The 16683-nt window shown below is 44.4% G+C and overlaps 2 protein-coding genes across 3 annotated transcripts in view; both read left to right on the top strand.

Annotated features, from left to right (window-relative positions):
- Positions 1-7151, top strand: part of mindy3 (MINDY lysine 48 deubiquitinase 3) — an 82582-nt gene extending 75431 nt beyond the window's left edge. The window contains exons 15-16 of the mRNA XM_084052869.1: positions 2573-2644; positions 4156-7151. Coding sequence (XP_083908995.1) covers positions 2573-2644; positions 4156-4305 — 222 coding nt within the window. The 3' untranslated portion in view covers positions 4306-7151. The remainder of the gene's footprint in view (positions 1-2572; positions 2645-4155) is intronic.
- A 6874-nt stretch (positions 7152-14025) lies between these two features.
- Positions 14026-16683, top strand: part of itga8 (integrin, alpha 8) — a 93370-nt gene continuing 90712 nt past the window's right edge. For both annotated transcript variants that reach the window (XM_084051848.1, XM_084051847.1), the window contains exons 1-2: positions 14026-14800; positions 16222-16352. In XM_084051848.1, the coding sequence (XP_083907974.1) occupies positions 14604-14800; positions 16222-16352 (328 nt within the window). In that variant the 5' untranslated portion in view covers positions 14026-14603. The remainder of the gene's footprint in view (positions 14801-16221; positions 16353-16683) is intronic.

The raw sequence follows: 16683 nt of genomic DNA, 5'->3' as shown, positions 1-16683 counted from the left end.
TTATCACAACCTTAGGTCTATTGATTGATTGATGTACTTTATTTAGTAAGACATGAGAACAGTACATGACAGTACATAACAGTACATGGAAGTACAAATTCGCAATACAAGGTCTACTAAACTGGATAGCTCAGTTAAGCACGTAGCTTGTTTAAGATGAGATCCCCACGCACACAAATCATGATGACATATAAGAGACAGACAGATATACACACTACTATACAGAATGTCATACAATCAGTTTACAGGTTACTGGTATGAAGGGTGAGAAATATGTACAAAAAAAGAAAGAGAGAGGGGGGGGGGTAGGTTAGGTTAGGACATGGGGTAGGTTAGGACTTGGACAGGGGCCATTTTTGAATTGCAGCCTCCTGAAGGTGTATCTTTAGGGCATTTTTGAAAGTGAGTAGGGTTTTACACTCCTTTACTCCTTTTGGTAGGGCATTCCACATTTTAGATGAATAGCATCTATTACCCATACTGCATTATAGATAGGCCTTTATTGATGCCATGAGGGAAATTAATTCAGTTGTCATTGCAGTATAGTCTGAAACACAGGACAGATACAGATGGGGGTAAATAGAAACATCTAAGCTTCAAGGAAAGTTTCATCCTTTAGCCCGGATATGTACAAATGGCCATGTATCTTCTATGCATCTATTGTCAATAAAAAATGCAATCAATATAAATCAAAGAGGGAAACACTGATGTACAGGGATTAAAAATAAGATGCCAAAAAACTAAGTAGATTGAGAGTCTTGCTTGGCCTACTGCACTTCGACATCCCAGGAGTTGCAGGGTGTATACTGTGATGGAGTCGAAGTGAACATGAACAACCTATCCCCAGTAGTATGGAGTGCATATTTGCAGTCAATCCACAGTGGATAGTGAGGAATATGATCTATACATGTTATACGTGTACAGTATTTAGAATAACATTTTTTATATGTATAAAAATGTAGTGAACTTATCGATAGATCGTCAGACAGTCGCACCGTATTATGGTCTGTCTGACGATCTATCGATAAGTTAATCATATACAGTAGGTATGTACAGTGTTGTCATATTTTTGGACAGTACATCTACAGTGAGTATAACAAGGAATATACAATGTATCCCCAGTGAAGAACCTTTACAGAGGTTTGCTACAGCAGGCCTCTGATTCTGTTCCCAGTGGAAAATAATAAACACACATGTACAGCAAACACGCACATCACATCATCAATTCTGTTACTTACACAGCCCATATCACTACTAACACGCATGCACAAGCTTTTCTTTCTCTCACACAGTATTTGTCTATAAATTCAAAGGTTTTGGTGCCAAAACTGTGTGTGTGTGTGTGTGTGTGTGTGTGTGTGTGTGTGTGTGTACAGTACATGTTGGAGGCAGGGAGGGGCTCAGAACAGAACAGGCTTTTAGAACAAGGATCAGAGAGAGAGACAGACAAAGTAAGAGAAATGGAGTGAGAGAGAAAAAGACAGGAATGTGAGAGAGAGAGAGAGCGAGGCTAAACAGAGAGAGAGAGAGACGGCAGAGAGATGAATAGCAAAGGAAGGAGATAGAGAGAGGCGGGTGGAGAGCGGGAGGAGGAGAGAGGGAGAGATGAAGAGAGAGAGAGTGGAAGTGTGTTAAAGTGATCAGGGCTTTAGGGACTCAACAGTGGAGTGACCCTCAGCCGCAACGATATTATACTACCATTACACACACACACACACACACACACACACACACACACACACACACACACACACACACACACACACACTCAGACACATGTGGGACTGGGCTTAGGGTTAGGGTTTCACATACATGCACATAAGCACAAGTAATGAGACATTCTCTCTCTCACACATACACACACACACTCTTAACAAACACACACACATCATCCTAGCGTAGAAGGTCTTGGCTCACTGTCATCGTTCAAACGTTTCTGTAACGTCGGCTCTTTTAAGAATTGAGGATTTAGAGTTAACTTAAACACACACACACACACACACACACACACACACACACACACACACACACACACACACACAGTATAAAACATGTACACTCACACACTTAACACGTATCGAACACAGACACACACACACACTTAATCGCAAGCCTGTGGGATTAATGTAGTGTGTTGGGTTGCAGGCTGAGGTATGTTGGTTTGACTGTCTGTCCAAGAATGTTAGTCTGTGTGGTTTTACCTCTGCCTTTGTCAAACATGTTAGCGCGCACACACACACACACACACACACACACACACACTTAATATGCACAAACGCGCAGTTAACAGAGGCACACTCACAAAGTCAGGCGTGTGTTGTGTGTATATAAAGTGTGTCCTGTCATGTCAATTACTACTGCAATAGACAACTTTTATTTACATTATGTTTATGGCTGTATTGTTCTATACATCCTTGTGTGTAATAACTTATTTCTAATGTGTTTTTGTTTTATTTTGTGATTATGTTTGCCTCTGTCTTTATTGTTATTGTAGTGTACTTAGTTTGTAAACAATGTTGTGATGTATAAATAGAAGAGAATAGAATTCCTCATTCTAATGTGTGTGTTTCAGGACTCTGGGATTCCAGACTCGTTTCCTGTCTACCACTATAATGGTCTCAAACAGTCCAACCACAATGAGAAGGTAATCCTGTTTTTCCCTCTCTTGCTCTACATCTCTGCCTTGTATTCCTTGTTTTTCCTCTGTCTCTCACCTAAGCAGTCATATGTACACGCAGTGTATAATACCAGTGTAAACAGTAGCTAATCGCCTGTCCATCATTCTATCTATCTACAGCATATCTATCTATTAATCCATCCATCCAGATGAGCAGTGTTGTTTTTGTTTTCTCATGTATTTGTCCACCTATCTGTCACATTGTGTCCGTTCTGTAAATCCACACGGACACTTGACATTTTACACAGGCTGAACTGTTGAAGAGGAATGCCGCAACAAACACCACATTAACACATGCACGCATGCACAAGCACACACGCACGCGCACACACACACACACACACACACACACACACACACACACACACACACACACACACACACCAAACAGCAGCAAGGCACCTATTAGCTACTGATAGCATTTCCATTCCCATACCTGAAGTTCCAGATGAGAATATCAGACGTGCTGACAGGACCCTGCAGCAGTGTGTGTGCGTGGCGTGCATGTGTGTGTGGGGTGGGGGGGCGGCATTCCTGCATTCACAGGTAGTCCTGTGGAAAAAACAAAGCACTTTAAAGACGTGTGTGCGTGTGTGTGTGTGCCTGTCACCCATGCAACCCTCCATCCAGTTGCATCCGACCTCTAACTCCTCTCTAGAGGAAGTGAGTGACAGACGGGTTCCTCCAAAACAGCTGGCATAAGACTTTACCTGTGTTCAAACCATCCTGACCTACTTATGTTTTGTGTGTCTTCGGTCAGTTCCAGGTTGTACAACCCTGACTTATTACCTAGCCCAGTCCAATGATTCGCAACGCAACTAGTCACAAATTGGAACCACTTGCAACATTATCCCAAAACTGCACTGACCTGCAACGGGTCAATTCAGACCGCTGCAATTTCTTGCGACTGTTTGCAAGTTGTAACTAGTTGCGTTCCAAATCATGGGTGTGAACTGGGATTTTGTTGCACGCGTATGACACGCACCAAAAATGGACAATCTATAAGCTCACTATGCGTTGCTGCGTGACGCGTTGTGAGCTTGTAAATCTGCTATTTTCTGTGCGTGACACCAGCATGGGACTAAACATGAATCAGGCAAGAGGGGACAACCGTGATCTTGGTTTAATGTGTGTCTCTGTGTCCCTGTGTTCAGGTCCAGTACGTACAGTAGATGGGACAGCAGTGATCCTGGGTTTAATGTGTGTCTCTGTGTTGTGTTCAGGTCCAGTACGTAGATGGGACAGCAGTGATCTGGGTTTAATGTGTGTCTCTGTGCCTCTCTGTTCAGGTCCAGTACGTGCAGTGGAGGGGACAGCAGTGATCCTGGGTTTAATGTGTGTCTCTGTGTTCAGGTCCAGTACGTAGAGGGGACAGCAGTGATCCTGGGTTTAATGTGTGTCTCTGTGTTCAGGTCCAGTACGTAGAGGGGACAGCAGTGATCTGGGTTTAATGTGTGTCTCTGTGTCCCTGTGTTCAGGTCCAGTACGTAGAGGGGACAGCAGTGATCCTGGGTTTTGAGGACCCCGTGCTGAGGACAGATGACACTCCTGTCAAACGCTGTCTGCAGACCAAGTGGCCGTACATTGAACTGCTGTGGAGCACCCAGCACTCTCCCTCACTCAACTAACACTGCACACTAAGCCTGTTGGTGTGTCTGTGTGTGTGTGTGTGTGTGTGTGTGTGTGTGTGACAGAGTGTTTGTGTGGGTGTATGAGTTGAACAGAGAATTTGTCAAAAAGTTTGAAACCCTCTGTGTGTGTATGTGCATGTGTCTATATGCAACATTCCCCCCAACCCCCCCCACCCCCACCCCCACCCCCACCCCCACCCTACGCTGCAGACCAGCTCTCTAATAGGTCAGCAGGTGTCAAAAGACTGAGACCAACACACACACACACACACACACACACACACACACACACACACAGACACACTGCCACACTCTTGGGACATTCTGAGGAACACATAAACACACATAAAGGATCGTTCTGAGAAACGGAGACAGTTTACAAGTTCACCGGACAAGTTTGAGAGACATTCTCACTTACTCACTCACTGCAAACCTCTGACAGACACACACACACACACACACACACACACACACACACACACACACACACGCATATAAACGAGCACTCATGGTTACCATTTGTTGGCTCTTGTCGGTCTGTACGGCACGCACGTCTTGGACTGGAACACGCATGGTGCTTAACCACTTAAACCCCATATGGGTAACCGGAGTCCCTCAGGGCTCAACACTAGTGTATTTTGTGTTATTGTGGGGAAAGCTTTCGCTGAAAATAGCAGATCGACAAGCTCACGTTGCGTCGCGTTGTGAGCTTGTCGATCGGTTTTCAGCTAAAGCTTTCCCCACAATACGGATGCTGGGGTTTAAGTGGTTAATAAAGTGACAATGTATTAAAGCAGCGATTCTCAACCTGTGGGCCGTGAGGAATGAGGATATTGTAAGTGGGCCCCCAAATAATTGGCAAAACTCTAAGATTATATTGATAAATATTTAAAGAAATAAATGTAACAAAAATAAATAATGGTACATTTTCTGATCCAACCCGGGAATATCAATCGATTGATTGATGTTCTGGAAATCCACACGGCCCACCCATCTGACCACGTAATCTGACCGCTGTTAAGTGGTCAGATGGGTGGGCGCAAACGCTTTTCGAGGTTTTCCGTATCCAGAAAACCCCTGTTTAATTCAAGACTATGACTGTTGGTCTGTCGCCTGCTGTACCCAGAGCAGTGGCATTGGTCATAACTGGTGACCTTTTGAACATGCTTACAAATGACAAGTTGTAAAAAGGCTGTCATGCCAAATTTCTTACCTGAATAATCATCGACCTATATTGTGAGGAGAACGGGGAGATCTGACATAACACTTCCCAGTGTGTTCAGTGTGTTCTGAACTTCGGGGAGGTGTTAACGTCCACAATCTGACATTCAGGTTGGATTCAGGTTTTAACCACTTCAACCCTCTATTCTTAGTGAAACAGACCTGAATTGCAACGGTACTTGGTCTGCTCTTGTTTCCATCTACACAAAATCTCTTCAGCAGAAATAGCAGATCTGCAAGCTGTGTGATCGGCTATTTCTGAATGTTCCCCCCCAGCATAAGTGGTTAATAGCCTAACATAGCATCTCCTATTTCTTCATCTAACTGATCTGGGTCCAGCAGGTCTCATGTCTTCTCCATACAGTAGACTAGAGAGTGGACTGTATTGTTCTGGTCTGGGTTTGTCTCTCTGAGCCACAGACACACAGCAGATGGACCAGTTGGTCTGGGACACAAAGTTTGCGTTTAATGGGCGCCGTTAACTGTACCTTTAATTACCACAGTATTCATATTATTTAAGTGATTATCGTGAGCTCACTGGTGCTAGATCAGCTAACTGTACATCAGTGGTTCTCAAAGTGGGCTCCGGGGACCCCCAGGGGTCATTGGTTTAGTTCCAGGGGGTCCCCAGCAAAACTGTTGTTAAAATAGCATCACAATAATTTTAACCACTTTGCCCATATTGTATGGATAAAGTGCATCACAAAGTCACTGTGACGCACTGTGAGCTTCTACTGTGCATCTGCTAGTTTTGAATAATTTGGAATTCTTTTACACAAATCTTCTCTTCTGGGGGGTCCCTGGCACAAAATATTTTCAGATGGAGGTCAAATACATACAATTGGGGGGTACCTTGACATGGAAAAGGTTTGAGAACCACTGACTGTACATTAATCACCACAGTATTTCCTCTTTATTTAAGTGATTATCGTTGAGCTCACTGGTGCAGGAACAAGTGGCTTTTGAGGACAAGCCGGGTTTGAATGTAAGTCAGTCACATGTTGGGTGAACTGTACTGCTACTGCTACAGGACTGGGGACAACGCTGACCAAAGCTGTCCATTGGGACAACAACACACACACATACCCTCATAGAGATGCACTCACATACAGTTACAAAAGGACATACACACAGGGTTATGCACGGATATGCAGACAAACACACACATCTACCTATGGGCGTGCATACAAAACCACACAGACATGCATAGAGGCCAACACACACACATATAAACCTGATTTAGTTGCACGCCCGTGTTCCATGCTGAACATAGCCTATCTATGTGCTCACAACAACACCACTGATGCACCAACGTGCTGTGAGCTTGTAAATCGGCAATTTTCGGTGCACCACGCCGGCACGCTACTAAGAATAAATGAAACGATGCCGTTCCATGTGTTTACAGAGTAAAGGGACCAACCTGCAGGCAGATAAACGCAGTTCATCCCATCAAGTTCCAGCTAAGGCCAGTTTACAGGATGCCATATGTGTGTATGGTACATGCACGTGTGTGTGTGTGTCTGTGTGTATGCGCTGTATGTGTCACAACAGGATGTGACCAATGTCCTCATGTATTTATTACCACACTCCCAATGTTCTGTAATTAAAACCTGTTCTTTTTGTTGAAATGGAAGCGGTGGTGTTTTATTGTGCGTGAGTGTTTTTTCAGGTTGTAGGCCTGTGACTCTGCGATCCCTCAGACCATAAATATGTTGTGAGACATGACCCCCCTCGAATCCACCACCGCCTCAGGTTGCACCATGAGCTGCTAAACAACAAAGACTTGTTTTTAATGCATGCTCTTCACTACATCACTCATACCCTCACTCATATCGCTGCTGTTGGTTAGAAACCTTGTATGTCCAAAACCGTTTCTTTGTTTTTATTTTTAAAACTTTTTTTTAAATAGTGAATAGCCACTTTCATTACTCACTTGTTCACATTCACTTGTATTGTATAGATTATCTATTTTCATTACTTTTCTGCCACACTCTTGTATGATGAAGTGAGACTTTAATTTATGAAAAAAAACTGTTGAAAGTTGAAATATGGAGATGCAAGGTTTCGGCCTGACGGCAACGATATCTCTCAAACACACAAAACGGGTACGATTTCCTTCAACCCGTCCTCCGAGATCGTAAATCAGCAGTTCAGTAAATCTAGCAGGACGGTAACGGTGTCTAATTCATTCTCTGTAAACAGCCGCAAAAACATTTGTCTCCCCGCAGACACAGTCAGAGTCCTGTGGTGTCAACTTAAGCCTGATTTATACTTTGTGGTGCAACGGTGTCACTTGCCAAAAAGAACTGATCTACAAGCTTAACAACATGTCGCATAGCTTCTTGAGATCAATTACTTTTGGCAAGCGGCACCGTTGTGCAATGGAACTATAAATGAAGCTTCATTGTCCAAGCTATCACTTCTCAGTGATCTGAGTTCCAGCTTCTCTGTGGTGGCAGACCATCATAAATCACAGTAGAGCTGAGCAGTGGGTCAAGTTTGAAATAGGGAAAAACATTGTTGACACCAAGCACTATAGATAACTATAACTAATTTACACTGTTCACCATTGTCTTTGTTATACTTGTGGCGTGGACTGCCATCCACTTGACTTAGAATAATTTTAAAACTATATTTTTACAACTATAGTGCTTAGTGTGAACGACCCTTATTAATGAACGATACATGATGCAGTGTTAATATTTTTTTCAAGGATGCTCATTTTCATTATCCTACTATCCTACTATAATTCTAGTAACCTCTGTCTGTAGTGGTGAGTACGTGAGTATGTGAAGCTACCCGGTTCTCCTCAGTGGCTGGACCAATTGCTCTGATTTTGCACACAGCCATTGACCATTACCATCTGAACTTAACTGTGAAGCCCGTTTTTCTATTTCATCAAATCTCAGCTTCTTATTAGCGTTTTAGTGTAAAACACTGTCGCCATGGTTACGGGGCTGCCCAGCTATGGGACGAACTGCCTCCCGGGTTGCCAGATCATGTGCGCATATCCCCCCACGGATGCGTCGACCGGGTATGGTCTAGTCCTACTATAATTCTAGTAACCTCTGTCTGTAGTGGTGAGTAGGTGAGTACGTGAGTACGTGAAGCTACCCGGTTCTCCTCAGTGGCTGGAGCAATTGCTCTGATTTTGCACACAGCCATTGACCATTACCATCTGAACTTAACTGTGAAGCCCGTTTTTCAATTTAATCAAATCTCAGCTTCTTATTAGCGTTTTAGTGTAAAACACTGTCGCCATGGTTACGGGGCTGCCCAGCTATGGGACGAACTGCCTCCCGGGTTGCCAGATCATGTGCGCATATCCCCCCACGGATGCGTCGACCGGGTATGGTCTAGTATTAATAAAACCAACAGTAAAAACAGACAATTGATACTTCCATTAAAAGCCACAGTGGGGCAGAACACTGGGAAAAGGTTTGGAGAAAATAAACTAAATTGATAGTCTGTATTATTATTCACTACAAAAAGGTTATTAAAGGAGGAGTTCACCCAAAAAATGACTTATTTTCTATCAATTGCACACCCTATGAAGCCTTGAATCCATGGATTCTTTTTTGTTTTTGTGGCATTCCTAAGCTAATAATTTGATTCCCGTCTCCTACCGGCTAATGTATCCGGTAGGAGACACAAAGTAGCTGATTTGTGTCTCCTACCGGAAATACACACGGTCATCAAATTATTGTCTTAGGAATGCCACAAAAACAAAAATAAATCCATGAAATCTAGGCTTTATGGGGTGTGTAATTGATAGAAAATAAGTCATTTTTTGGGTGAACTCCTCCTTTAAAACAATTGTCACTTTCATTCCATTTTATTCCAACAGTTGCAGAGACCTTACAGAAAGAATAGACTAAATCTAAGTGCTTAAAAATATTATGATATAGATTATTTGATCATAAGTAAACGCAGTTATTAAAGCTAAACTGTCAGGTGGCTAGTAAGGACACTGCTGTCTTCAGGTTACATCACATCACTTCATTTTTATCTATACACAAATCATACATAAGTACAGGCACTCACTACCATGTAAATAATTATCCCTGACTAAGAACACTTAACTTCATGTGCGTGTGCGCGTCCACGTGTGTGTGTGTGTGTGTGTGTGTGTGTGTGTGTGTGAGAGAGAGAGAGAGAGCAGTAATAACTGGGTGTGTGTCTAATGGACGCGACTAATGGAGAAAGGATGTTGGTCTAATCTGTGACTGGGTGCTCTAATAGAGTCTCAATGGGACTGTGGGTGTTTGTGTATTTGTAAATCAGTGCTTAGCTCTCTGCATTCTTCTAGTAGAGACTATGAAGCCATCTTCTATAAAAACTAAAACCAGTAGGAGAGTTGATTCCAATTAAAAGTAATATAGTAAGTTACACTTACTTTCTGTACCAAGTAATGTGTTATATTTGAGCAACTTTAACAAAACAAACTGCATTGAGCGCTATTTGTGTAGTTAATTTGTTGTAAAAGGAGCAGGAGCATTTTTGGCAGGAGAAGTCTTGTCAAATGATTTGTGTTTTGTCATGAGATGAGATGTCTTCCCAATTGCTCTCTGTTTGTTCGCTGCATTGTTGTTACTAATGAATTAGACAAATACATTTCCCATTCCAAATGACTAAAACATAATGCATTGTATGTGTTTTGTCGCATGGCGTCTGTTCCCAAACACATTCTACTGATGTTGTGTCTCATTAGCAGTAGCCTACTAAACATCTTACACACCTGGACTATAAGATACTGTATGTTGCCAGGGTCATAACTGTGTTAGTTCACACTTTGCCACACCCCTGATATGATTTGTAGGGGTTCACATTGGAGCCCTGAGGCAGTCTCAGACCCAGGGGCCCATGGACCCAGGATCCGCCCCTGCCAAAACAGAGCAGGTTGAAAGTGGTCAAAGAATCCTTCTACATATTTTTTGATAAATGTAGTAATGATAACATTACCCTTTAAAAGTAACCTGTCACCCATGGCATAGGGTGATGAATCATTACTCATGAAAGTAATGTTATTACATAATGCATTACTTGTGTAATGCAATGTTTTACCCCCTACCCACAGTGACCAGTAATAATCCTGTCATATATGATGGAGGGCTGAGTTTTAATTAGGTGTGCTAATTAGTGCAATCAGCTGATTTGAACACCTGCTGCTGGTACTGTACATGATAAAGAACTCTGAGGGGTGGGGGTGTGGGTGTGCGTGCGTGCGTGCGTGCGCGGCGCTTGCGTGGGGATCAAACAAATATTCACATTCTAACACACAGGGTCATCTGATAATCACGGGAGAGAGTGTATGTGTGTGTTTGTGTTCCTGGAAATGTGATCTGTGTGTGTGTGTGTGTGTGTGTGTGTGTGCTTACTGGATGGTGAGAGTGCATAAAACAATAGCAGATGGTTGAACCATCTACAAAATGCCTGAGCTGTGCACGTGCGTGCGCACACACACACACACACACACACACACACACAACCACACTGTCCTGGCAAATACTGTTCGAGCATAAATATGAAAGAGACGTATACCACAGAGAGAGAGATAAAAACAGAGACATAGAAAGGGAGAGAGACATCTATAAATTACAGGAATATCTGTACATGTCTGTCTGTCTGTCTGTCCTTTGCTTATCTCCAGAACTGTTCATCCGATCGACTTCAGGCTTGGCGGATGTATTCCTGACGACCCAAGGAAGTGCATTGTCCAGTGTGAAGTCCATCGGGTCAGCGGTATTCCAGGACAGGCCTGCTCGGCACTCTGTACCAAAAACGGAGAAAGAGAGCACTGTGTCTTATCTCATCTGATGCATGTGAACTTTTATTCATCAGAACTGAGAGAGACCAGGACCCCTTTCTCTGTTTCATCTCTCTCTCTCTCTCTCTCTCTCTCTCTCTCTTTCTCTCTCTCTCTCTTTCTCTCTCTCTCTCTCTCTCTCTCTCTCTCTAAGCATATATGTGACATAGGAAAACGAGAAGAGAGCAAAAGGGACAGAGAGAAATGAGGAGAGAAACTAAAATCAAGGGTTGATGGAGGGAGGGAAGGTAAGGGGAAGGGCAGACACAGTGGGAGGGGTGGAGAGGACTGGTAAACTGGTATAAGTTTACCATCTGGCAGTTCAAGGTCACTCAAACACACTGGTCTACCTCTCTCTCTCTGTGTCACTCTTTCTCTCTTTCTCCCTCTCTCTCTTCAGCTGGTTCATATCAAACTAGCTGATAGTAGTACAGTCTAACAGCTGTACAACAATCTATGACATTCTGTAACTGTCTCTAAGTATTTTTCTCTATCCCTCTCACTCCTCTCTCTCTCTCTCTTTCAGCTGGTTCATATCATTGATAGCATGATAGCAACAATCTATGACAGTCTGTCTCTATCCTCTAGTTATCTGTCTCTCTCTGCCTCAGTGCCTCTCCCTCAATTCACTTAAATTCACTTAAATTCACTTAAATTCAATTTAACATAATATTGATAAAGAATGAGTGTTTCTGTTACTCTGATTGAGTGGAATCAGACACACACACACACACACACACACACACACACACACACACACACACACACACACACACACACACACACACACGCGCGCCAGCCTTTATCCTCCTTTTCTCTCCATGCGTCTCTCTCTCTCTCTCTCTCTCTCTCTCACACACACACACACGCACGCACGCACACACACACACACACACACACACACACACACACACACACACACACACACACACACACACACACACACACACACACACACACACACACACACACACACACACACACACACACACACACACACACACACACACACACCACACACACATCTCTCTACATTCTCTCTTATGCGCGTTGAGGTTTTTTAATGTGGTCGTAATCTGGTCCATAAAGCGTTGTTTAAATCAAACAGCAGGTTGAGGACCTGGCAGGAACTCTGCCAGTGTTTGTCAAACAGCGGTGAGAAAAAAGACCAGTGTGTGAAACCAACTAACTGCCTCCCCCCTCTCTCTCTCTCTCTCTCTCTCTCTCTCTCTCTCTCTCTCTCTCTCTCTCTCTCTCTCTCTCTCTCTCTCTCTCTCTCTCTCGCTCACACAACTAACTGCCTCCCCCCCTCTCTCTCTCTCTCTCTCTCTCTCTCTCTCTCTCTCTCTCTCTCGCTCACACAACTAACTGCCTCCCCCCTCTCTCTCTCTCTCTCTCTCTCTCTCTCTCTCTCTCTCTTGCTCTCTCTCTCTCTCTCTCTCTCTCTCTCTCTCTCGCTCACACAACTAACTGCCTCCCCCCTCTCTCTCTCTCTCTCTCTCTCTCTCTCTTGCTCTCTCTCTCTCTCTCTCTCTCTCTCTCTCTGTCTGTCTGTGTGTCTCTTACACACACACACACGCACGCACGCACGCACGCACGCACGCACGCACGCACGCACACACACACACACACACACACACACACACACACACACACACACACACACACACACACACACACACACACACACACACACACACACACACACACACACACACAGTATAACATCCTCAGTTGGGTCCATGTGTTGATCCAGGATGGTAGCCTACTCTGACATGCAGACTTAGATCAGATACATATCCAGAAGTCTTTTGTATTTCAATGTGCTTTAACAAGTCCAAGCAAGCCTTATTAAAACTTCAGTTTTTCATATAAAATCCTTTCAACAAGATGTTCTACCTCCACCTCAGGCTGTTTAGAAGCTAGCTCAGCCAAGCAGCCTGAATAAGCAGTGCAGAGTCAGAGACAGAGTGCAGACCAGTGTTAAAGTTCTAGCTTGGAGATTTTCTGCCATAAAACGACATAATAATTACTGACATAATTACAAGTGATTATTCCCAACGGAAGGAAACGCGCGCCCGGTTTTAACGGCGCGGTCAGAGGCAATGGTCTAATAAAGAGAAAACCCAAGAAGGTTGGGGTCTGTAATATTAACCTGCATGCCTGCCTGCCTGCCTGTGTGCGTGTGTGTGTGCGCGCGAGTACGTGCGTGCGTGAGCGAGAGAGAAGTGTGTGTCTGTGCGTGCGTGTGTGTATTTGAGTGTGTGTGAGACTGTCAGACACAGTACACAAAATATAGAATAATAATTAATTCATGCGTGCGTCCGCGTGCACGTCCGTTAATTTCCCCGCCGACCTGCAAGTCAGATGTCGCTCGTAAAAAGTCCGCTTCAAACCATTTATAATAATGTCTCTGGATCAAAACGGCGGCAACAGAAAATTACCTCTTTGCCATAAAAGGAACGGGGCCCCGATGACGCGCGCTCTGATGTGGTCTGTTACTGTAGCCTACTCCACGCACGTGCACACGCGCGCGCGTGTGTGTGCACCCCCCCCCCCCCCCCCACACACACACACACACACACACACACACACAAGCGCGCGCAATACACGGTGAGACGGTGAGGCGGGGGTAAAGTTGTGCTTGGAGGGAGGGCAGCAGCAGCAGCAGCAGAGAGGCGCATATGGAGACTTGCAGACCAGGAGAGCAGAGCGGTGGACGGTGGTCGTAACTAACAGGAGGAACTGGTGGTCTTTGGAGGAGGAGGAGGAGAAGATTAGAAGTTGTTTGCGGGAGCTTTACCGGAGCACATGGAAGAGAGGAGAGCCTGTTGACTGACTGACTGACTGACTGACTGAATTACACACAGCGGTGTGGAGAGACAGGAGGAGAGACAACACAACCCGCCTCACCTGCGCGCTCTCTTTTTTCTCTCTCTACATCCTCTCTCTCTCTCTCTCTCTCTCTCTCTCTCTCTCTTTCTGCCCCCCCCCCTCTCTCTCTCTCTCTCTCTCTCTCTCTCTCTCTCTCTTTCTCTCTCTCTCTCTCTCTCCTGGACTGATAATTGTGGTGGGAGGCACTATATTCGTCCGTCTTGGCAGCTTTCCTCTCTCACCCCCTTTTCTCTGGACGGATAATTGTGGTGGGACGCACCAGTAGCCTGTTCATCGGTCTTCTTGGCAGCAGGGGTAGTGTGTGCGCGCGCGTGCGTGAGTGAGTGTGCACGTGTGCGTTCGTGCGTGCGTGTGTGTGTGTGTGTGTGCGGGGATGATGGAGCGGCTCAGGGGCCGCCGCTGTGTTGCTCCATCATCGTGGCTGTGGTCAGTGGTCCGGTTCCTCTCGGTGCTGACCTGGGTCCGAGCCTTCAACCTGCAGGCGGAGCGGCCCACCGTGTACCGCGGGCCGGAGGGGAGCTACTTCGGCTACTCTCTGGACTTCTATCAGCCTACTGCCGACAGCAACACGTGAGTGTAGATCTGACGAACTAAGCACATGGATGGAGAAGTTGGATTGGATTTAGAGTAAAGTAACTAAGTAGATTTACTCAAGTACTGTAACTAAGTACATTTACTCAAGTAGGCTACTGTACTTAAGTACAATTTTGAGGTGTTTTTTTACTTTACTGGAGTATTCCCAATTTTCTGTACTTTTACTTCTACTTCACTACATCTCAGAGGCAAATATTGTACTTTTTACTCCACTGCAATTATTTGAAAAAACCCTCTATTGTTACTAGTTACTTTGTAGATTTTGATTATTATTACAAAACATACATACCCACTTCAGCCCTATTTCGGCCATTTGAAAATAGCCGATCTACAAACTCACAAGCTTGTAGATCTGCAATTTTCTAAATATTTGTATACATTTTATACATTTGAAAGCTTGTGAAATGAGTCACTCTGCATAATGAGTAGCCTACTTTACACTTTCTACTTTAAGTACATTTTGATACCAATATTTTTGTACTTTTATTCAAGTACATTTTGAATTCCGGACTTTTACTTAACAGAGTATTTCTACATTGCAGTATTGATACTTTTACTTAAGTAAAACATTTGAGCACTTTTTCCACCACTGGATTTAGAGTCCTGAATATATTATGATGAGTTGTTGTTTATTTTGTCCCATAAGTAGCCCAAAGGCCACCATGTCCGTGTAATCCAATTCAGCTACCTGTATGGAATAAGAGACATTAACTGAAGTCAGTTGAAATAGCAAATAGAGAAAGCCTGGTCACTTGTTTTGCTGTGTGTATAGAAGTTAATAGAAGCAGAGAAGAGGGGAACAATGCACCTTTCTGTTGCTGCATATACTGTACAGAACAAAACACATCAGAACTTGGCAGAAGAGAATAGATTAGCATGTAATATAGTATAGATTATAGAATAAATAAACATGGAAATCAGCAGTGTAATTGGAAAATAAATCGACATAGCAAAATCCGGCAAATGTAACCAGTGCATTTACACCAAAATGTCAACAATTCAATTATGCACTAGACACACATGCACGCACAATGGTACGCACACGCACGCACGCACGCGCACGCACGCACGCACGCACGCACGCACGCACGCACGCACACAGGTACACACACACACTGCTGTGTTTCTTTGTGGAATGTATGTTTCCTGTACACTTGTACTCTAAGTCCCTCTGGATAAGAGCATCTGCTAAATGCCTACATGGAAAATTGTACAGAGAATGTAATTTCTCTGTGTCATGTTTGGGTTACCATGTCTGTGACCGTATACTTTGTGTGTGTGTGTGTGTGTGTGTGTGTGTGTGTGTGTGTGTGTGTGTGTGTGTGTGTGTGTGTGTGTGTGTGTGTGTGTGTGTGTGTGTGTGTGTGTGTGTGTGTGTGTGTGTGTGCGCGTGTCAGTATGAGTGTGTTGGTAGGGGCTCCCAAGGCGAACACCTCCCAGCCTGGCATCATGGAGGCTGGAGCCGTCTACTACTGTCCCTGGCCTGGACACCCTGACAGCTGTACACAGGTCCCCTTCGACAACTCCAGTGAGTCACTACACACCTGTGTCTGTCTACATCTGTGTGTGTGTGTGTGTGTGTGTGTGTGTGTGTGTGTGTGTGTGTGTGTGTGTGTGTGTGTGTGTGTGTGTGTGTGTGTGTGTGTGTGTGTGTGTGTGTGTGTGTGTGTGTGTGTGAGAGAGTGAGAGAGAGGAGAGAGAGAGAGAGAGAGAGAGAGAGAGAGAGAGAGAGAGAGAGAGAGAGAGAGTAAGGCCGTAGCTTAGTGAGTAGGCAGGTTTGCCTCCTGGCCCTGGTCTGTGTCGAAGTGTCCCTGAGCAAGACCCCTAAATGCTCCCCTCTGAGCGCTTATCCTAAACAT

This window comes from Gymnoscopelus microlampas (genome assembly GCF_963454915.1).
Source record: "Gymnoscopelus microlampas genome assembly, chromosome: 3".
In the NCBI taxonomy this organism is placed as follows: Eukaryota; Metazoa; Chordata; class Actinopteri; order Myctophiformes; family Myctophidae; genus Gymnoscopelus; species Gymnoscopelus microlampas.
This window is presented reverse-complemented; position numbering and strand designations above follow the sequence as displayed.